Source organism: Phalaenopsis equestris, unplaced genomic scaffold, assembly GCF_001263595.1.
Source record: "Phalaenopsis equestris unplaced genomic scaffold, ASM126359v1 Scaffold203276, whole genome shotgun sequence".
Taxonomy (NCBI): Eukaryota; Viridiplantae; Streptophyta; class Magnoliopsida; order Asparagales; family Orchidaceae; genus Phalaenopsis; species Phalaenopsis equestris.
This window is the reverse complement of record NW_018222912.1, coordinates 36,624-59,841: the sequence shown is the minus strand read 5'-3', so window position 1 is coordinate 59,841 and position 23,218 is coordinate 36,624. Positions and strand designations below refer to the sequence as shown.

At 36.1% G+C, this 23,218-nt stretch overlaps 1 protein-coding gene across 4 annotated transcripts in view; it reads right to left on the bottom strand.

Annotated features, from left to right (window-relative positions):
• LOC110036165 (soluble inorganic pyrophosphatase 6, chloroplastic) overlaps positions 1–21,277 on the bottom strand; it is a 31,472-nt gene extending 10,195 nt beyond the window's left edge. For 3 of the 4 annotated variants that reach the window (XM_020740547.1, XM_020740548.1, XM_020740549.1), the window contains exons 1-5: positions 20,873–21,277; positions 20,641–20,801; positions 6,828–6,928; positions 6,551–6,732; positions 5,174–5,272 (exon numbers count right to left, since the gene is read on the bottom strand). In XM_020740547.1, coding sequence (XP_020596206.1) covers positions 5,174–5,272; positions 6,551–6,732; positions 6,828–6,928; positions 20,641–20,801; positions 20,873–21,151 — 822 coding nt within the window. In that variant the 5' untranslated portion in view covers positions 21,152–21,277. The remainder of the gene's footprint in view (positions 1–5,173; positions 5,273–6,550; positions 6,733–6,827; positions 6,929–20,640; positions 20,802–20,872) is intronic. The other variant, XM_020740550.1, reaches the window with a different exon arrangement.
• Between the last annotated feature and the right edge of the window lie 1,941 nt (positions 21,278–23,218).

Below are 23,218 nucleotides of genomic sequence, written 5' to 3'. Positions count from 1 at the left end.
AGGGCAACAAATTAAGCTAAGATAAGCCCTCAAATATAATTTCCAGCATTAGGAAGATTCCAGCATATGTTCCAACAACGGAGGGCAATAAAAGAAGCAAGATAAGCCCCAAATATAATTTCCAACATTAAGAAATATTCCAGCATGTGTTCCAACAACGGAGGGCAATAAAAGAAGCAAGATAAGCCCCAAATATAATTTCCAGTATTAAGAAATATTTCAGCATATGTTCCAACAACAGAGGGCAACAAATTAAACTAAGATAAGTCCTGAAATATAATTTCCAGCATTAGGAAGATTCCAGCATGTGTTCCAACAACGAAGGGCAACAAATTAAGCTAAGATAAGCCCTCAAATATAATTTCCAGCATTAGGAAGATTCCAGCATCTGTTCCAACAACGGGGGCAGCAAATAGGAACAAAAATAAGCCCAAACATGCTTTTCCAATTTATAAAACGCTTCCAGATTTCATGTCATTCGAAATAATGTAAAATAGAGGAGGGGAGAAAAAAAAATACCTCTTAATGCCGACTTAAAGCAAAAGAAAATGTAAGAAAGATCCAATGAAGTGCCTCCCAAAGAGATTCTTCTAAAAAAGAAACTTCAAAAAAAATAGCAACCGGCAAATCCTTTAAACTTCCACAAATCCTTTAAAATCCTTTAAACTTCCAGCACACCAGAAGCTAGTCAAACAGAAATTTCGACAGATCTTTCTTCTTGAAAGCTTTGAGAAACAGCCACCAACGGATGCTCACAACAGCACAAAAGCCACTCCTCTTCTTTCAGACTTTTCTCAAGAGAAAACAGGATTCCAGAAAAAAAAAATCCAGCAAACAAATAAAATGGCAGCACCTCTCCCTCAAGAAAATTTCGGCTCCGAAAACTCCACAAATTTTCTCGACAGCACTTCCAAAATGGCTCAAGCACACGAGATAAACAGAGCAAGAAAAATCGAACCAAGGAGATTTAGAGGAGATTTTGGCAGCACCTCCATCCTCTCCAAAAATTTTCGGCCAGCCCTAGGATCTCCCCAAAATGGGGTTTTTATAGCAAAAAAGGGAGGATGAAGAATACCATCGCTCACCTGGGCGGTGACCGAACCAAGAGAAGCGACAATCCTCGCGTGAGGAGATGACGACGAGAATCGCAGAGGCGTGGGAGGGGAAAGCCGGAGCGCGTCAGAGGGAGTAGGTGGAAGCTTTTCGCAGGGCGGCAGGCGTACGAGAAGGGGGACCGCAGGCCGAATCTTCGCAATCGGCGAGGGGGCTCTGTCGGTTTGGCTAGGGCTCACGATTAGAGAGGATGGAAGGCTCGGGCCGGCCTCGCGAGCGGGAAGAAAGGGCGATCGTGCGAACCGTGTGATTTAGAGATTTAGGTCTGTCGGTTCGGCTAGGGCTCACGATCGAAGAGGAAGGAAGAAAGCTCGGGCAGGCCTCGCGAACGGGAAGAAAGAGAGCCGTGCGATTGAGCGAACCGTGGGATTTAGGGATTTAGGTTTAGAAAAAAAAACAAAATTATATATATATAAAATTTCATGTGATTTATCTATGTGCGGCGCCCTAGCAAAAATGGGTGTCCTCCCTAGGTAATTTCGACATTCCGGACGCACCGGCGCTGTCTGTTTTGTCGTCAGATGTCGTTTTGACAAATTCATCGATTTATGTGCCAATTTCCTCGTGCCGAAAATATGACAATATGGGTGTTTCTTCCTATCAAAATTGGTGTCAAAATTTCCTACCAAAATTGATATCCCGGACGCGTTGGCGCAGTCCAATTTGTTGTCGGGGGTCGTCCGGAGAAGTTCGCATTTTGACCCCTCCTCTTGGCTTAATTGAAGTCCGATTTCATGCAATTTTGTGAACTTTGTGTATTTGGTGTGTGTATGTGACGAGAAAGTCGTGACGATGTTTTCCTAAGGCTTGAAGTCCTATTAGGAACTTTTCCCTTGAGTCTTCGCAAAATAACCCATAACCGCTCGTTCATAAGACGATGGTCTTGTGCCAAAAATGCTAGACATCAAAGGAAAATAAGAATTGGCTAGGATTTTCTAAAAGTGTGGGTCTCAATTCTAGTTTTCTAAGATGATCAATAGAAACTCCTAGAGCTAGATCCTAAGACCTTAAGGGAAAAGAAATGACCTCAAAAATGAGGTCAACATGATACAAATGTGGTTGTATAGTGATATTATTAGTATTAGCGTATTGTAGTGTTATTATGATACAAATATGATTATATTGTGGTATTATTAATGTGGCGGTGTTATTAGTGCAGTATTATGATGTTATTAATATACAAATGTGGTTGTATTGTGGTGTTATTAGTGTTATAGTATGGTGTTATTGTCATACAAATATGGTTGTGCAGTGATGTTATTAGTGTCGTTGTATTAGGATGTTATTGTGATATAATTATTGTTGTATTGTGGTGTTATTTATGTAATATTAGAGTGTAATTGTCATACAAATGTGATTGTATGGTGGTGTTATTAGTGTGGTCGTATTGTAAAATTATTAGTATAGTATTATGGTGTTACTGTGATACAAATATTGTATTATTGTAGTGTTATTAGTGTGGTGATAATATTATGTTAATAGTGTGATTGTATGATGGTGTTATTAGTGTAGTATTATGGTGTTACTGTGACACAAATGTGGTGTTATTGTGGTGTTATTATTGTGATGATAATTTAGGGTTAATAATATGGTTGTATTGTGGTGTTATTAGTGCAAATATAGTTGTATTGTGATGTTATTAGTCTGTTGTATGGTTTTATTGTCATATAAATGTTGTTGTACAGTGATGTTATTAGTGCAGTCGTATTATGATATTATTGTTATACAAAAGTGGTTGAATTGTGGTGTTATTAGTGTGTTATTGTGGTAGTATTATGCTAGTTTAATGCTAGTATTCTCTGTTTCGCTCGTGATAAATCCTCCAACCATAATATTTTGGTGGTAAGATGAAATACTTTCCCTTCCAATACTAGATCATTATTCCATATCGTTAAATTAGCTATCAAACTTTTCATTGAACAAAGCAAGTAAAAACTATATGAAACAATGCTTATCTCGATTACATAAACTTTTGAATGAAGGTACAGCCACACAACCAAAATTACCAGGACGCTCTCTATCGACTCTTATGTTCTCTGTTTTCATTGGGTTCTTTCATTCTTCTATATTAACTTGCTTGAAAACACAGAGAATTATATGAGTTCGCACCCTAAACTCTAAATCCATATGCAAGGCTTGTTTCATAAAAACCTAAACATCACAAGACTTACATGGTGAGAGAGAGGAACTGCGAATGCTTCTCTTCAGGCGATCGACATTGCGAGAGGAGGAACTGCGAATGTTTCTCTCTTCCGGCGATCGACATTGCGAGGGATTTCAAACAAACCAGACCCTCGCTGCCAAAATCACAGGTGAAAATTGCTCTAGGAAACTCTACCGGATAGCGATAGAAGAAAAAGAAGATTGAAGAGGCGCGCAGGGTTTTGTTTTCAAAACTATGGGTTAGGTCATGCGCGAATATATATATATATATAGATATATATATTATTTTTTTCAGTGAGTTCTCCTGAGCGAGCCAGAGATTTTTCTTGAGAATGCACAATCAAATTTATTTAAAAATTATCCTGAATTTATTTATTATAATTTAAGATATGTAGACACTTTTTATTTTTATTATTTATCATATAGATAAACTTAAGATTAAATTTAATTAAGAATAAATAATTTGAGCTAATTATTATGAGTTAAAAAAATAGATGCAAAAATAAATGATAAATATAAATAATAAATAAATAAATAAATTTATTTAAATCATATATATATATATATATAAGGGGAGAGGGAATGCGCCCCCTCTAGCCCCTATGAATCACTGTTGTTCATTTGGCCCATAATATAGAAAAATATTATCCTTTTAACATTCAATAAAAAAAAGATTTATATTTCCTTAAAATAATTGATAAATAATATGTTATGATGATTAGTTGTGTCCCCACCATATCCTTGTCAAGTCTAACATGTATGTCAGGCGTTGAAAGCCATGGCCGTGACACTGTCATAACAACTTGTTCATGAATAGCTCGTGTTTGGCATAAATTAATAGTGTTCGGCATCTGTTGGCGTCTAAAATATATCAGATATTGCACACCTTCACTTTTGAAAAGCCAAAGCATCCTAATCCAAACTCCAAAAAGGGGCATCCGCTTTAAGTAGGTCTTGTTGGCTCATATATATGTTTGTGCATACGAGATTAATCTTGCTCCTTCCATTCAAACTTCTAAAATTTGTACGACTTTAAACGAAAGTTTCAGATTTTTAATCTCTGTTAAATAAATAAAATTATTACATATGTAATTTCCTAAGCTAGAGTTAGTGAAAATGAATAAATAGACCAACATAGTTGATATATCATCAATATAAAAATACAGAAAAATTGAGAGATTCAAGTTTGAACAAGTTTGAAATAAAAACTCAAATTTCTCAAATTTTAAATTATATTTTGATTAAAAAAATTATCAAAATAGATTCAATCTTTCTTATGATTTTTTCCTTTTACAAAAAAAGAGAATTAAAAGGAGTCAAGTTGTCTTTTCGGAAAGAGAAAGGGATCATTAAAGTTTATGATTGCAAGTCAGAAGTTCATTCAAGACAATAGACTATAAAATAAAATTGCGAAGAAAAAGTATCATTCTCCGCTTGAGCCAAGAAAAATACCTCTTAATATACTTACTGAAGTGTGCAAGGGGAGAGAAGATTTCATAGAGATAAATTGTAAGAGTGAAGGAGAGGCACAATGGGGCCTTGCAAAAGGGTTAGAGCTTCAATACTTAATTTTTTGGTTAATACTAAAATGACCCATTTAATAAGATACAAGACAAAAAACCTAGGGGTTTAGTGGTTATTAAACTCATAGGTTAATATATAAACTTTTAGCTGGAGAGCTATCGGTGGCAAAAAATTGCCTACAAATTTTCTGTATAGGTAAACAAACATGGTGAAATTAGGTATTTACACTTTATTACTGCTTCTCTCTGCTAAACTTGTTTGAAATTTTGCTTAAAAGACCTTCTTGTACTTACGGCTTTTTTTTTCTAGCACTTGTAAAATGGGTACGTGTAACAGTTTGGATAAACGAGAACACGTAATATGGTAAAATTACCTTGTTTGCCGGCTTGTTTCCTAAGCCAAATTGATTAGCAGGTTTTCCATCCGGAATCTTGTAATCCCTAAACCAATCTCTTATGGCGCTAACTGTACCCTGTAAAAACAAAAAAACAAAAAAATTATAAAAAAAATACAGTGATATCCGAAGAGTTAAGCCCAGCGTTCATTTTGTAACGCCATGCTTATTTCAATATTACATGTTTCCTCCCGTGATGTTTTAGAGGTACTTGAAAGTAAACCCTTTCAAGCAACTTCAAGATGAGGAGTTGCTACCTTACCTTGAAAAGTAAACCCTTTCAAACAACTTCTCATTTCGGAATTACACGAAAGTAAACGCTTTTTACAACTCTTGAGAAAAATAAGAAAGCATTTCAAATTATAATAAAAATTTTACAAATTCTAATCAGATATGTCCCTACTAGCTCTAAAATCCTCCAAAATAACAATATTCCATTATTTAAATACATATCATTATCAACAGAACTATTGCCACTGTGAAAGCGTAAATGATAAAAATGTATTTGCAAAAAAATTCACCTGAACTACAATGAATATAATAAAAAAAAAGATTACTAAATTTGGCTCTAAATCGTTGGGATAAGGCTTTGAAGAGAATGATGATGATTTCATCATAGTTAATGCAAGATTGTCTTCATACTATATATGAAGGTCATCTAAACATAGAAAACGGTTGAAAAAAAGTAGAATGTGCTGGAGTCCAGAACATCTAATTAATCGGAAATTTACATGCCTAGCACACAATTCTTATGTATTTACATATCTCACACCTAAAACTTTCATATTTACTTAACTAGCATTTTGGTGCTTTAAAAATATGCACGAAAACTTTCATATTTACTTAACTAGCATTTTGGTGCTCTAAAAATATGCACGAAAAGGTGTATTTCACTTTTTAAACGTGCTAATTTTATTGTGATATTACAGATTTGAGTGCTATGTGTGTAAATATGAAAGCTTAGGTTTAAGATATGTAAATACATAACAATTGTGTGCCATGTATGTAAATGCCTCTAAATTAATTCAAGCTCAGTATAGAATAATGTTGGTGCACATACTCGAGAAGAAAAAAGCATCAAATGGTTACCAAGCATGGTCATTATCATCACATTTATATTATAAGTTGACCTAACATTTCAACATTCAAAAATCCTGAAATTCCAGATAAAGAGGGATAAAAGTAATAAAATTAATAAAACGCATTTTTTGATATACAGTCCAATGACTAGAAAGATGTCAGATTACTATCAAAACAATCAAGAGAATTCAAGGAGGAGAAACATAGAAGATGTTGAATTTTGAAAATATTCATGAAATATATAATTGAAAAAGATTGGTTGGAGCAAATCAATACCGGAAAATATATCTCCAGATCATTTATATCGTTCACAAGAGAGGCTCTAGGATCATTCAAGGAAATTGCAACTATCTTCCAATCAAGTTCGCCTTCATCAATCATAGCCAAGGCTGCCACCGGTTTGACCTTAAGAACATCGCCAATTTTAGCCCGAGCATCACCAATCTCAACAACATCAACTGTGGAAAAATGTTGAGCAAAAAGAGAACATGAAAATGAATAACCTACTCTGATAGAAGATAAAGTAATCATATGAAATTTAATGGTATTTCACCTGGATCATTATCGCCTAAAGCCCCCTCTACCTCTAGGTTAGCATGTGATGGGTCCTCCCATGTTTGAGGAAGTAACCCATAATTCCAATTTATATTGTACCTGAACAACACAGCAACAAAAAATCAGAATGGTAAAATTTTAATGTTATGGTTTAAAATTTTCTATATAATTTAATAAATCCTAATAGACTGTGGATAATAACTGACAAAATAGTCCAAGGACGATTTATATGGGTCCATTTTAGTTCCAGACTCTTTTGAAGGGCCAATTTAGTCCCTCCACTCTTTTTTATGAGTTGAAATAGTCCTTATAGAGAACTATTTTATCTGTCATTAGAAGAGTTTGGGACAAAATTGACATTTTTATAGACCCTGAAACTAAAATGACCCCCTCCAAAAGAGTTAGGGGACCATTTTGCACTTTTCTCTATCTTTAAAGAGAAAAATGGGTAAAGATGGTTAATTTCTACAGAAGCTGGTATCCAACTGGGATCAAAGATTTACTGAAGTTTAAGAAACAAGAAAGATGGCATCCACCTGACCTCAAACAAAATTTGGATGTATAATGATTTAAAAATGTAAAATAACTTAAAATTTAATATTATCAAATACACTTTAGCTTAACCAACAAACTTGCTCCCAATTATATGAATGAGCATTCATTCAAAACGTTCATAATAAAGATGGAAAAAACATATCCAGGAATATTGCAAGCATTTCATCATCACACCACTATGATTTTCTTTTTTTTTATTTCTGGACTTAATACATCAGGCCAACAAAACATGCCAACCAGCCTTTGCGCACATTGGTATCAGCTTGCACATCTTCCACAGCTGACCAGCTCTAGCTTTATAGCAATGAAACTCTAATTAAAAATATTTATTTTGAGTAGGGGTGCATATTAGTAGGACAAAACTTTACAAAATTTCAACGCAGCCAAGATTGTTCAGTCGAGTCCATTTCGTTTGTAATAAATAAGTTCAATAATTGCTGACCAATATTCCTACTTCAGTGTATTATTTCTAAATTGGCTATGGATTTTAAGAAAAAATTGAGTAAGAATAAATAGATATTGATATTGATATTTGAATTCTTAATTTGAGTCTAGAGTCCATCCAAATTTCAAGCATAAAATTGGGTTATGGAATATACTTCAAATTCTGCCTGGACTCTAAAGTCTGGAATATATTCAGATTCAGTCCAATCTAAAATCCAGCTCTCGAAAACTTTATTTCTAGCAAAACACAGCTGAAATGGATGACTAAGATTTGGTCAATTTCGTTTAAATTTAGATTAGTTTGGATTCCAGACTGGCCACAAAATCAAACCAAACATTTCAACATCGGGTTATCTGAGTCAACTAAAGGCAGCTCAATTCTTATGCTTGGTTTGCATGAGAAATATCCAACACAGAAAATTCCAGAAATTTTTTTGTGAAGATACATTAAATAAGTATCACATATTTAATGTAGTTAATATGATCATAAAAACAGCAATATGAGCCCAAGGAAATATATGTTACAACAGTCAGTTTTAAAAAAATTTTCTATAGAACAATATTTTAACAATTTCCTAACTCTATATGGCCCTACAAAAAATACAGAAGATCAAGAAATAATTCAAACCTTTCCGCTGCATGACCGGGAAGAACAAGCTACTCCTTAGCAGATTATCAGAAATTCAGCTAAGGAGTTTTTTGATAACTAGATTGAGAACCGGAATGTGAATCTTCTCCCGTTGTAATCCAAAAACAGTAGTGTTTAGAATCCAAAATGCTGAGTACAGCCAATTGCTTGATCTTCTAAAAATCAGTTTCCAATATGAGATATGGCTAACAAACTCAATTTCTCATCTTCGCAAACAAGATTTCAGATATTTTACAATTTCTTACTGAATTTTTGAATTCTGTCGTCCAAAATTTTTTTTTTCTCAATTCTTGATCTTGCTACATCCAGATTTCATATATTATTTAATTTCATGATAATCAGATTTCAGAAAATAGGCAGTTCTTTTATCTGCCAAAACAAAGTTTTGAAAATTTAAATGTGAAAAAGCTTAATTGCTTTCTACTTTCAAGTTATTCCAAACTGAACGGAAAACTAGAATTCAACATTCTGCATTCCATACATTGTTAAATTGCTCAATTCATGTATTTATTAACTCCTGATATATTGAAACTTTGCATTCAACTTAACGCGACAAATGCGAAAATTCAACTTAACGCGACAAATGCGAAACAAATTATTGGAAGAGTGATAATTCAAGAATTGCTGAAAATCCTGAATGCCAAATTGTTTTTAGGAATAGCTAGAACTTTTTAATCCATAAATTATGGATCTCTATTTTATTTTATTTTGAATCATTTTTTTTTTATTTCTAATTTATTTAACTTGCTGAAAGTCTGAATTCCTTCACTGAGTGATTTCTTGAATTGTTACAATTCCTGAAAATTAGCCAATTATATAGGTTTATCTAGGCACACCGAGGGTAACATTGTTGAGGAAGTCATCATTGGTATGCCATGGCCCAGAATCAAGATAAAATTAGGCAAGAAGATAATCCACAATCTACCCCTCCTAATTTACAAATTCAAACCTTAATGGTCGAAATGCAAAGATTGTTGAGCAATGAGTTAGAACACATCCATGAAATATTAGATCAAACAGAAGAAGGATCATCTCGAGAAAAAAACACAAAACTTGTCAGGCATGTAATGAAGGGAAAGGGATCATTCGAGGCTAGTCCGGATAGAAAATGAGGTATTATATGTAGATGAATTTAATGAAGAAAAAGATTGGAATTTCATGGGTAGTCCTAGATGGAATAGAAGAACCCAAAAGAAGGAAGACAATAACAAGAGCCACATCAATAGCCAAAGGAGAGTAGAAACTAGCTATAAAAACACCTATTGATCCAAAGGTAGAATCCATCAATCCTGGATATCAAAGCAAAAATAATCCTATATCTTCTCAGAACCGTGATATTAAATGTTTTAAATGCCTAGGTAGGTGACATATAACTAGCCAATACTCAGACAAAAGAGTATAATATGAAGTGATGGGGATTTTGAGACTGATAATGAATCGGATGCTGATTCCAAGCCCAAATCAGAGGAAACCAACAAGGAATAATATGCTGTCCATAGGGAGTTAGTAATGGCTAGAAGGGCATAAAATATGCAAGCTAAGGCAATTGATGAGGTGCAACGAGAAAATATATATTATACTAGATGACACATTCAGGATCATGTTTGGAGTATGATTATTGATGGCAATAGCTATACAAACATGGCTAGCACTATCATGGTAGAAGATTCAGGATTACCAACACTCAAACACCCACAACCCTATAAACTTCAAAGGTTGAATGATAGTGGAGTGGTTAAGGTGAACAAACAAGTGCTAGTTTCATTCCAGTTGGGAAAAATATGATGATGAGTTCTTGTGTGATGTAGCACCTATGCAAACTAGACAATTGTTTGGCCCGGCCATGGAAATTTGATGGACAAGTTAAACATGATGGTTACACTAAAAAATATTAGTTTATATATAAGCAAAAATCCATCACCTTGGTTCCTATGACCCAAAAACAAGTACAAGAAAATTAAGTTAAATTACAAGAAAATAACTAAGAAAACAATTTAAAGAAGAATGAACAAAAGAAAGGGGTTGAAACTCTTGAAGTGATAGAGACACAAATAGTCGATGGAAGAAAAGAAAACATTTCTACGTAAAATCCTCAGAAAAAAAAGCGCAATATGTGCAAAACAACCTATTATTTTGTGGTCATATAAAAAAGTATTAGTAAATACTATCGGAATTATTTTGCCTAGCTCTATGGCTTAACTTTTAATTGTGTATAAGGATATCTTTCCTAAGGAGATCCCATCTGAATTACCTCTGATTTACACTATATAACACCAAATTGATTTTATACCAGGTGCAACCATTCCTAACCGACCTATTTTAGAAGTAACCCAGAGGAGGCCAAAGAACTATAAAGCTAGGTTAAGAGTGAATGAATGAAGGGTACATTGAAGAAAGTAGGAGTCCTAGTGCAGTTTCAGTTGTGTTAGCAACTAAGAAGAAATGGGACATGGAGGGCTGTGTAGATTGTTATGCAATAAATAATATCACTGTAAAATATCATCATCTCATCTCTCGCCTAGATATTATGTTAGATGAGTTACACGAATCTAGTAATTTTACTAAAATGAACTTAAAAAGAGGCCATCATCAAATTAGAATGAAAGAAGGTGACAAGTAAAAATTACCTTTAAAATGAAACATGAATTGTATGAATGATTAGTCGTGTCTTTTGGTTTGACCAGTGCACCAGATACTTCTTTGAGACTTGTGAACCATATTTTGCACGTGTCTGTTTTGACAAAATACTCATATATAGTAAGATCTTGGATGCACATGCACTCCACTTGAAATATGTTTTAAGTGAACTTAAGATGGTATTTTTGGGATTTGTCATGAATGCAGATTGATGAAGAGAAAGTATGATCTATTCGAGACTGGCCCAAACCTACAATTATAAGAAGGGGCTTTTACATACATAGCACCTAAAACTTTCATACTTACCTTTCTCACAACTAAAATTTCATAATTACAAAAATCATAAAAAAATTAGCACTCATTAACATCTTTTAATAGACAAATCCATCTTTTCATCCATAGGTAAAGCGCTATATGTTTAAAAATGAAAAATTAGGTGTGAGATAGATAAATCCATAAGAATTGGGTGCTATGTATTTAATTTTCCCTTATAAGAAGTGTTCAAAGCTTCCCTAGCCTTGCTAGTTTTTATAGAATATTTATAAAAACCTTAGTAGTCTTTGCTGCCCCGTTAATCCAAGTCATTAAAAAACAAGTTGGATGTAAATAGGGAAAATATCAGGTAAAGGCCTTTCAATCAATCAAAGAAAAATTAACTAATGCATTTATATTGGCCTTACCTAATTTTTTCAAGGTTTTTGAGATTGAATGTGATGCTTCTGGAATTGAGTTTAGCATCATTCTTATGCAGGAAGAGAGGCCAATCGCATATATTAGTGAAAATTTAAATGGGACAACTCTAAATTATCCTACTTATGATAAAGAGATGTATGCTCTAATTCGAGGTTTAGAAACTTGAAAATATTATCTATGACCACAAGAGTTCATTAATCATGCACATCTTGAGTCATTGAATTATATAAAAAGTCACCACAAGCTAAATAGGTGGCATGCCCGATGGATGGAATTTGTAGAAATAATGCCTCGTGTCATTAAATACAAACAAGGCAAGGAAAATATAGTAGTTGGTGCGCTATCACGTAGGTATACTTAGATCTCAACCCTCGGTACTAATATTTTAAATAAAATCTACGAATTAGAAGTTCAAGCTACCAGTAACACAGTGGAAAGGTAGCGGCTTATGCTAAATGAAAGTAAATGAAAAGTACACTTCGCAAATCTTAAAAAAAAAAATTATCCTACAGCTATCAGGTTGGTGGACAACAGACAATCTCCACTACATCAAGACCAAAATAAAATATATAGAGAACGCTAGCATGACACATCCTCTAGCAAATATCAAGTCGTACACAATTTAAAAAGCCATCTTTTGTTTTTTTTTTTTTTTAACAAAAGTAGATCATGTTCAATATGATATCTGGGAGATGATCAAATGGACAAAGAAAATTTTGGATTAAGTCTAATCATCACTGCCACATTAGAGAGATAAAGAAACAGAAATACTGATTTGCACTCAAGATTGGCCGATCCAAGTGCAGAGATTCCAACTTGCCAGAAAATGAATTCCATCAGCAACCAAATATGGGCCCGTTTGGGGCAAACTAAAAGTGCGGGCGGCGTTTTGAAAACACCGTCTCGTCGTTTGTTTCGCGCATTTCGCCAGTTTATCCAAAACGTTTTATATTTGTTAAACCCGTGGGAGGATCCAAGGTTATGAAAACAGCTGCCCCAAACAGACCCTAAATCTAAGCAAGAACCAAGGTTAAGAAAACAAGACCGGACATCGAACCAGAAGAAGTAAATGTTCAAGGTTCAATGGTTCAACCGGTGTTAAAACGAAGGTTTAACTGGATAATGCAATAAATATTTAAATTATTTAATTATAAATTAAATAATAGAATAATAATATATTAATATCATTTTTATAGATTTAACAAATAATATTTTGATTTAAAACAACATTTATGAATATTTTGAACAATATTATAAATAGGAAAATTAAAACATGATAATTTCTCTTTTTTTAATTTAAATGTATTATTTTTGGCTATTCGATCGAAATCAACTAAAATTGAATAATATTTAAACCGACCGGTTCGTTAAAAATCGGACCGATTTTCTGATTCAACCCCAGTGCTAACGGTTCAATCCCGGTTCTATGCAGAAAAGGTTTTAAGCTTGGACCGAACCAGTTGAATGGTCGGTTCATAATTAGAACGGTCAAACCGGCCGGACAGGTCAAGTTTTTAAATCATGCACGCAACCTAATCTTCACATACATGCATTATTCATTCATTTGATCATAAATTCAACTTTATGTTGGTGTTGTTAGCATATTTAAACAATAATTGCATACGTTACATTTAAATCCAATTTCATCACATCAATATGCCAGAAAAATATATCGACATCTAGAGGTAAGGGTATTTAATGATCAAAATAAAGTATAGGCAAGAAAAAAAATTCCTAAGGTTGCTTGGCTCAATGCTATTTAAATCTCATAATCTCTACACTATTAAAATTTCAGTGCTATCAGTTGTATTTGCCAAATATCATGGATTTGATCAATGTTATGATGCTAAAAGATGTCAAACTATCGACATAATAATTGTTTGATTCAATTAACTAAGAACTTCATACTACAATGGTGAAATTACCCTTTTTAATCGCCTCTCGAACAACAAATTTAAAAAACAATACATACTAGAATTACTTACTGCTTGTTATCCCTTAAAATACTTAAGAGAATCAATGCATTGGTCTTTAAAAATAACAACTACATCGTTCAGTAAATAAAATAAAATAAAATAATCATACATCACCTTTTTTCCCTCTTTTTTAATATGCACGTAAAGGAAGAAAGTAAGACTAACAGACACAAAAGCAAGAGGACAGAGACACAATTTGAATGATACAGGATATGTTGAATTCTGACTAGTCCGTGAATCAAACACAAGGAATAGAGTATAAATAAGGAAAGATAGAGAGAGAAAGACAAATAGAAAGAGAGAATGAACAAAAATCCAATGTGTCTTATTCATAAAATAGTTTCCCTATTTATAGAGGAGATGGTTAAAAAATGATATTATATTTTTGCCCTTACTTTAAAAGGATCCTTATTGTGAGATTACTGATATTTTACATGTACGACCATATTGTCACGCTGCTCTATGGTTCGCCGACTGAGCTTAATTGACTTTGGGTCGTCAAGAACAGCTAGGTCATCTGAGATCCGCTCGAACGGTTGAACTTGTTTGATATGGGCCAGTCGGTTAATATGGAGCAACTCTTGATCATCCTTAAAACTCTGATGGGGAGCTTGTGGGTAGTTGGAGATTCTAGGGAATCATATCTTCCCTTGGGTTGACTGTGTGACGATGGTTGGCTCGGATAACCTTTTGTCCTGTTTCTAGCTGAGTGGTTTGTTTTTGTATCCTCAAGTCATCTTTGGTCCGTCTCGGGGTTCTGTCGGCTTTGACCATGCTGGTCTGGCTTGGACAGCTTCACTTGATCTGATAAGTAAACCTCATGATCTTCTGTCATTATGCCCACCTTTGTCGTACTCTTCCCATCTGGACAGTTAGATCCACTCGGAAACAACGCTGACACATTTTTATGTACATATTTTAGTCCATTGATTCTACTATTTCTTGAAAGTGATGTTGTGATAAGAATAGAAGAATTAAATGCAAAAATTAATTTTATTTATTGTTTCATTAATGGCTCAATAATTGATCTGTCTTGATTTCCATATCTTTGATTCTAATAAATAAGGTGCAATGGGACTCCTTTCAATCCCTATTTGCTTTGCAACTCTCGTTCGAATCGGTCAACCTCTGGGCATTGCGATGGAAAACGTATCAAACCCCACGGTTGATATCCCTAATAAGGATTTGATCTGTTTTGCCTTCCAAAAAACGAAAGGTCGAGACTACTTGAGTGGTCAGAAGAAGAAGAAAGTCGTCCTTAAGAAGAGAAAAGCGGTTGCAACTGCACTGGCGCATTAGGTGGGGTCCTCTGATTCGTTTCTTGGTTTTAAACGAAGGACCATTCAGCCGACCAGCCCAACCATTGATCCGATAGTTCAACCTTCTGCAGCAGCACATGACCTGTCAATCAAACGGGCTGAACAAGAAGTGTTGGTGCTCTTACGTCGCACAATAAGGGTGTTATGTCAATTACAACGTCTCAGTTGGATCGGCTACTAGATATGAGAAATCTATGGCTTATTTGTTGAATTTTGATCTTTTATGAAGAATTTTTTCATTATGTGGTCTTTTGGTGCAAATGACTCGGCTATGAGAGACCTGAGCGATGATCCAACCCTGGTCGACATTAGTGAGAATCTAACTGAGGTACCATGATAGCGAAAGAGGTGCCAGGCGGAGGGCGGCCGAATCTCGAGCGAGGATGGCGGGGTTAACAACCCAGGCAATCCTTCTGAGACACATGAGGAAGTAGCTATGGAGCCACAAACATCTCAAAGATCGTTGTGTCGCCACCTGGACAAGATCAAGAACAACTTCGCTCGGTCGGCAGAGATCTAAAAAGTCGATGAGGTGCGAGAGCTATTTGTTCGTGGAGAAAGTGGAAGGATGAAGGAGGTGGTGGCCACCCTTCACTAGGAACTGTCGAATGTCCAAGAGAAATCATTTTACACTAGGGCTCCAGTCAAAACGAATCAACTAAACATTGTAGTTTGGGGGTATGTTTCGGCCGAAGTGGCGACCTGTTTTCTTACACATAAAGAGTGTCGGCTTAATGATATTACACTTTACTCTGCCTTCTTTCTTTCTCACTTATCCTTCTCTCGATCCTTTGTTTGTGTTTTGTTTAAATGGTTCCGCGATATTCTTCGAGAGACATTGGGTCAATCGTATCAAACGACCAATCTTGGATGAATCAAAGAGAGGTGGATCGCCTGCAAGAGACTTGTGTCTTCGATCACACCATTAAGCTTCAGGTCACCGGCGAAAATGACTGAGCTACCTCCTTGTATGGTGGCGACCTCATCATCTATAAGGATCAATTCTATTTTGGCCTTTGATTGCCTTTTTGTCGAGAGTTGTTTGCCCTTTTTTTCCCATTATGGGGTCATCCCAGCCCAAATAATGCCCAACTCCATAGCGGCTATCATGACCTCCGTCGTCTTCTAATGCTGGTTGGGGATTCTGGGGTCAGTCAAGTTTTTGAGTTATCTATTCTCGTTTTGGATAGGTTTGTTGAGTACCGGCCAACTCAAGGCTCACACTTTCTCATGTATCGGTCGCTCGATTAGGTCGTCATCTTGAACTTGCCATAACTTATGCCAGAAATATTAAGCTGATTTTTTCGCAATTTTGCGAGAGTAACCACTTTAACTTGTTGTTGGGGTGATTCTTACATTACTCATCGCAGATCTTATAGCTAATGGGTAGTGAAACATACCGCTAGAGTTTGACCCGTACCGAGCTATGAGACATGAGCTTTTATGACGAATGGGTGTTGTAGATTGACTCTTGCGTGATTTACCAATCAAACATTTATTCATCGTTGACGGTTATTTAGAAAATTTTATCAATCAAACATTAACCATAATTGTCGGTATTGCGGCTTGGATGGAAACATCGCTAACGGATTGGTTAAAGTTCCCTGAGTGTCGATCGAATTTTGACAATCCCTTAAATGAATCTTATGAGTTCTCAGAGTGTCGGTCGAACTTGGGATCATATGTATAATTAAGAATTTTTTTACTTAACCATATTTATAAAATTAACAACAGAATACAAATGTAGAAACAATAGCACATTCTAATTGTTGAGATACAAATTTTTTCCCTAAGAATAAAATACCTTCAAATCATTTTCACTCCACGTCCAAAGCACTCCTTTTCCCGTGTAGAGCTTCAGCTTATACACTCCGGGAGTGACCCACTTGTCGATGATAAATGGTATAATCCATGTCTAGTCGGGCTTTTTCATAGCTTATTCTGGCATGGTTGGGTCGGCTTTCTTCAACACGAGGTCTTCGATGGTAAAAGTCTTTTATTAGATGTGTTTGTTGTAGCATCAAGCCGTTTGTCTCTTCACTTTTTGTAGTAGGGTCGAGTCGGCACATTTCTCCTTTGCAAGATGGACCAAAAGCATCATTCCTTCGGCATTTGCTTCGTGCCACTCGGCTAAATCTACTTCGTCAAATACAAAACCTGCCACCACTTTCTAATTATAATGATTATATTCAACCGACAACCTCACGTCCATCCCGTTTGACAGCATGAATAGGGTTTATCCGGTCATCGTGGAAGGTATCGTTCGAGCCACTAAATGAAATACTATAGGATCTCAATCCAATTTCCCTTAACTCTTTCAACTTTCTTCCTTAGCATGTTTAAGATAATCTTGTTGGTTGTTTCGACCAGGCCATTCATTCAAGGATAATGGACGAATGTAAACTTCAAGCTGATCCCCTAACTTCGGTAAAAATCTTTTACCCCTTGTTCGACAAATTGTCTTTCGTTGCCAGTGATGATTACGAGCGGTAGTTCATACGAACATATTAGTTCAGTCCAGATAAAGTTTCAAACAACCTTTGCGATGATTCGAACGAGCGCCTTGGTCTCAATCTACTTGGAGAAGTAATCTACAACAACGAGAAAGAATTTTCACTGATCTCGCGATAGGAAAAGGCCTCGAGAATATAGAGTCCCTAACGGTGAAAGATCATGGGCTAATAATGGGTTGCAATTTGTGAATTAGTTGATTTTGCAGCGGTGCATACTTTTTACATTGTTCACACTTTATTGAAAATCCCTCAGCATACTTTTGAAATGTCAGCCAAAAACAAATTGCACTTGAGAATATAGAGTCCCTAACGGTGAAAGATCATGGGCTAATAATGGGTTGCAATTTATGAGTCAGCTGAATTTGCAGCGGTGCGTACTTTTTACGTTGTTCACACTTTATTGAAAATCCCTCAGCATCCTTTTGAAATGTCGGCCAGAAACAATCCTATCATTGTACTCGGTATGTCAAAGTCTTGTCTCTGAAGTGGTTGTCGCATTCCCCTCAATGTACTTCTCAAAGGACATCTTCCGCCTTGTCTTCTTCAATGCACACCTCAAATACAACGAGATAACTAACCTTCGGAAATGTTTTTCCTCAATCATAAGGCATTGGATTGTGTTTACCTTGAAACGCATTGGATCGAATACTACTTCTAAGACATTTCTAGTTTCAAGATACATAATGTATGGGCCCTCCAACTCTTTGACTATTCGGTTCTCAACTCCATTATTTAGGTTTCTTTTATGATTGATCAGTCAGGTTTTTAGAGCATACCCTCCCCTAAGCGGATGCACTTGGATAGGAGGTATGTCACCTGATTGTCTGCTCGGGAGATATGTTCAATCTTGAAACCTTCAAATTTTCTGTCTTTATTTTAGTTTTGTCAAGATATTTATCTCATCTATAACTTTTAATTGCTCGATCACCTAACTACCTACCAAACTACAAGTCGGATTTTACCAAGTGGTGTCATGCGCTCATTTTATAAGCGAACCGTAGCCCAATAATTAGAGCTTCATACTCCGCTTCATTGTTGGTAACTTTGAATCCTACTTCTGTCAAGTGGTATAGATGATCCCCAATCGTGTTTATCAAAGATAGATCGAGACCCACCCCAGTTTGGTTAGATGCTCAGTTAATTTGTAAAATCAAAGTATGACCGTCGGTCGTCGTTTCTTCACCTTGTTCATTCGGCTCGAAAAATCAGCCAAGAAATCGACTTTGACTTGTGCTTTGATAGGAGTCGAGGGCACGTATGAGAGATCAAGCTAACTGAGTTTTACTGCACGTTTAAGAAGCCGACCAAAGAGTTCCGCCCTACATAGGACTCCAATGTTGGGATCTTAAATCGCTTCGAACTCAGAGATTTGTTAAGAGAATGTGTTCTCAGATTGTCAGGGCACCACAGTACGCACGAACAGAAGTCGGTCGATCTGTGTCGACCTAGCACTATCGAAGTACTGAGAGACGTCTTCTCTTTCCAAAGCTAAGGAGACTCTTTTTTCATTGAGGGTCGGCCCTTCGTCTTGAACCTGTTGTTCTCTTCCCTGAGTTGGTGCATCAAGGATCACATCCAATATTTGATCCTTCAACTCCTGCATCTGTTGGACGCTCACTGAACTTCTTAGGATATTGAATCTTGATTTTTCCATGAATCACACTCAATGAGTAGAGCGTAAATAAGGAGATTGAGAAAGATAGAAAGAGAGAGAGAGAATGAACAGTAATCCATCATGATCAATCGTTTCATTCAAAAAATGATTCTCTTATTTATAGATGAGAGGGAAGAAAATTATGATATAACATTTTTGCCCCGTATTTCACATGTATGGCTTGCATACATTTGCTTTCTGGCATGGTCGGCTAAGCTTAATTAGTTCCAAGTCAGTAGAGTTAGCTCAACTGGTTAAACTAGGTCGATCATTCAAGCCAGATCGGTCATCTAGGCAAGGTTGGTTGTCCATGCTGAGTCGATCGTCCAAACTAGGTTGTCGTCAAAGTTAGGTCGGTCATCCAAGCTGGGTCGTTCAGGCTGGGTCAGTCCTACTGGGTCGATCGTCCATACTATTTCAGTCCATTAGACTAGGTTGGTTGGGATCTAGCCTAGCAGAACTGGAGCTAGCAAGGCCGAACTTAATCATCGATTTTTCTTTTTGTGTTGTTCCACTTTTTCTTGGTAGCATGATTCATGCTAAGCGCATTACGATGTTAAATCCTGAATTGTCCGTGAATCACACCGAATGAATAGAGCATAAATAAGGAGAGATGAAGAGAGACAAAAAAAGGGGGAATAAAGAGTAATCTCGCGTGTCTTATTCATAAAATGATTCCCCAATTTATACAGAGTATGATACAATGATAATATTACATTTTTTCTCCTAATTTAAAGTTGTCTGTACTGGGATATTTCTGGTATTTTACATGTATAATTTTATCATCTGACTGCTCTTTGGCTCAATTGGCTAAACTTTTAATTGGCTTCAAGTCGACAAGAGTAGTTTGGTCATCTATGATCTGCTTGGACGGTTGAGCTTTTATGACATGGCTCGTTTGGTTGATAAATGCGGTTGTCAAACATTTACCCCTGATGAGGAGCCTTTGGGCATCTCTGGGGTGGTTGGAGATTCAAGGGAATCGGATCTTCCCTAGCCTGAACAAACTTTTGTCAAACTTTTGTCTCGTTTTTGGTTGAGTGGCTCGTTCTTGTATCCTATGTTCGTCTTTGATCTGTCACGTAGTACGATCAGCTTTAGCCTTGCTGGCCTACCTGGAACAGTTTTACTCGGTGGGATAAGTAGGCCTCATGATCTTGTTTCAATAGGGCGGCTTTTGTTTTATCCTTTCCTTCTGGATTTGGCACCTTTTTTATGTACAAAAACCAAAGCCACCGCATTCAATTAAAAAAAAAATCTATTAAAATAGCATTCCCAGGCGTAAATCGCATCAAGTGATAAGAGAAAGAAAGGCAAAAAAAAAATATTTCAGACCATGAAAGGCAAGCAAACAAAAAATTAGCATCTTACGGATAGTATCTAAGTTTTCCCTTCTTTATGTCCTGCTTGATTGGGGTGAAAGGCTCATCAGTGGCGACCTCCATCTTTGCGCTCGAGTCCTTGGGGATCTCCACTACAAAATTGAACACCCCGTCCCCCGCATGCAGCGGAATGTCGTGCCACGGTGAAACCTAATCATTTCCACCACGGATTAAAACCTCAACCTGCAACTTTCTTTTAACAGAGGGGGAGTAGAAGGAACCTTCTTGCCAGTCGAATCTATAAAGAAGGCGCGGTAATCGAGGGTTTCCGGCGTGCCTTCCTCTTTGACACTGAAATCGTTCTTGTAGAGTGCGGTGCAGGTTAATCGGTTACGGCGTGACCGGAAAGGGACGGCGGCAGGAGAAATTCCCTTTGTAGCGAGGGATGGGAACTTGAAGAGGAACGCCGACCTCGCCGAGACTTTGAGAGTGCCGCCGACTGAGGCTCTAAACCGTGCAACAGTCCATGTTACCGTTACCGTCGCCGCCGCCACCGCCATGGCTAGGAAGGGAAGTTGGGCCAAGCGTTCACCGTATTCGGTGGTTGGAATCTCTTATTTGGTTTTCGGAGATTCCGCCGAAATGATGCTCGTAAATCTTAATGGCGCCTCACAATCGAACCCACGTGAGTGTGCTTGAAACAGATAAAAGGTTATAATTTATTAGTGAAATATAATAAATTGACCTTTCATTTTTGTAAACTCGATTACGATTTCTTGGAAATTTTTTATATTTTATTTTATTTTATTTTATACTAAAAATATTTAATAAGTTTAAAATTTAGTCTTCTTTTTGTTAAATATTAAACAAATTGATTTATCCTATAATTATAGTAGGTGGTCAAAGATATTGATAGTTAATGATCAGAGTATAAGCAAGTCAAGTTGAACTTGCACCACCCCCAATTTAAACTTGAGCTTGACTAATTAATCAAGTTGGAGCTAGAACTCGAGCTCGAGCTTACTTTTATAAGTTTGAGTTGACAAATGAGCCAGCTTGTTGATTATGTAAGAGAAAAATTAATATCATATCAATCTAGTGTTATACTTAATGTCATTAACAAAATTTTATTGTTCATCACGGATCTCGAGACATGACAGAAATTTCGAAGTCATGTTACATAAGAAACGTTCAAACTTCAACTAAACATCATTCAGAACTCTGATTGCAAAAAAACTTATAGTCAAACAGACCGACTCGATGAGACGAACACAGTGACACAAAAGTTTGGTTCAATCAGTGTCAAATCAAGCCTGAGTCTACTAGTTGAATCATATTTGAAAGTTTCTAGCGTCCACTTAAAATATCAAACGAATTCCAAATATAACAAACTTATAGTCAAATTAAGTGTGTCACACGAATTTAATATGACTAAGATCATTCAATGTTGACACCATTGGAGCACTCAAATGTTCGCAGAATGACATCTGATCAAGGGGATCTCTTTGGGTCGTTCGATGGAGTGGTATGGATTCTTTCCTTATTTTTTGGGAGGCCTCTTCTAGACTCTATTAATAGAGCCTTATCTCTTTCATGAAAGTGGACCTTTACCTTGAACCGAAGGAAACCCAGGGCTTGGAGGAGAAAGAGTTTGATATCCATTGTTACGCATCGAAGGTCTAGCGAACTATAACCGCTCTTGCAGCTGTCGACTACCGTCGACCACCACTCATAGGTTACCTTCAACCATTGTTGATTGCCCCTAATCATCACAATGAAGCCCGTTGTGGAATCATGACATTCGTCATGGAATCCTCTCATACTCTACCGAGTAACAATGCATCCTAAATATAAATGCACCCCAAAGAAGATGTAACAACATTGTTGAAGTATTATGGTACATTAAAATTAATTTCATCTTCCCTAACTCAAGAGAAGAATGGGTTTGTGCATTCACCATTATGTAGTGGATTAGTTCAACTGGGCTAGGCCTTATTATTATTTCTCCATTCTATGATTTTCCACTTAAAAATCAAGGTGTCTCCTCATGCTTCCTCAACACTATTTACCTATGTGTGTGTTTAATTCTCATGTAATGTTGTGACATTAAATAATCAATTTACTATCACAGACCTTTTGGTACACATCAGTTTGGCATTATCTACAAGAGTCTTGTTGATCATAGTCATTTTCTAATGACAACATCTAACTAGCAAAGGAATCTCTTTTGTATCTCTTCATGATCATTGTTTTGGATACTTTGATATAGGGGCAACCTTCACTATAATCTCTACAAGGCATTCACGTTAACGTCTTAGGCATGATTGTAATGAGGAAATCTTCGTGAAACTTATTCAGACATAAAGTCTATAAAAATTACTTCCTCATCCTGGGCACGACGATGGTAAGTTAGTCATTTTACATCTCATTCATACATCAAGTCTTTGAATACTACTTTTGAATTGAGGGGGCAACCTTCATCACAGAGAGCGCTTCCTCAACACTTTATCACCCTGTCGGTCAAAATTTTGGCCATGGATTGCATTTTAATTTTGAAAAGTAATTTTAATATATATATATATATATATATATATATATATATATATATATCTATATATATATATATC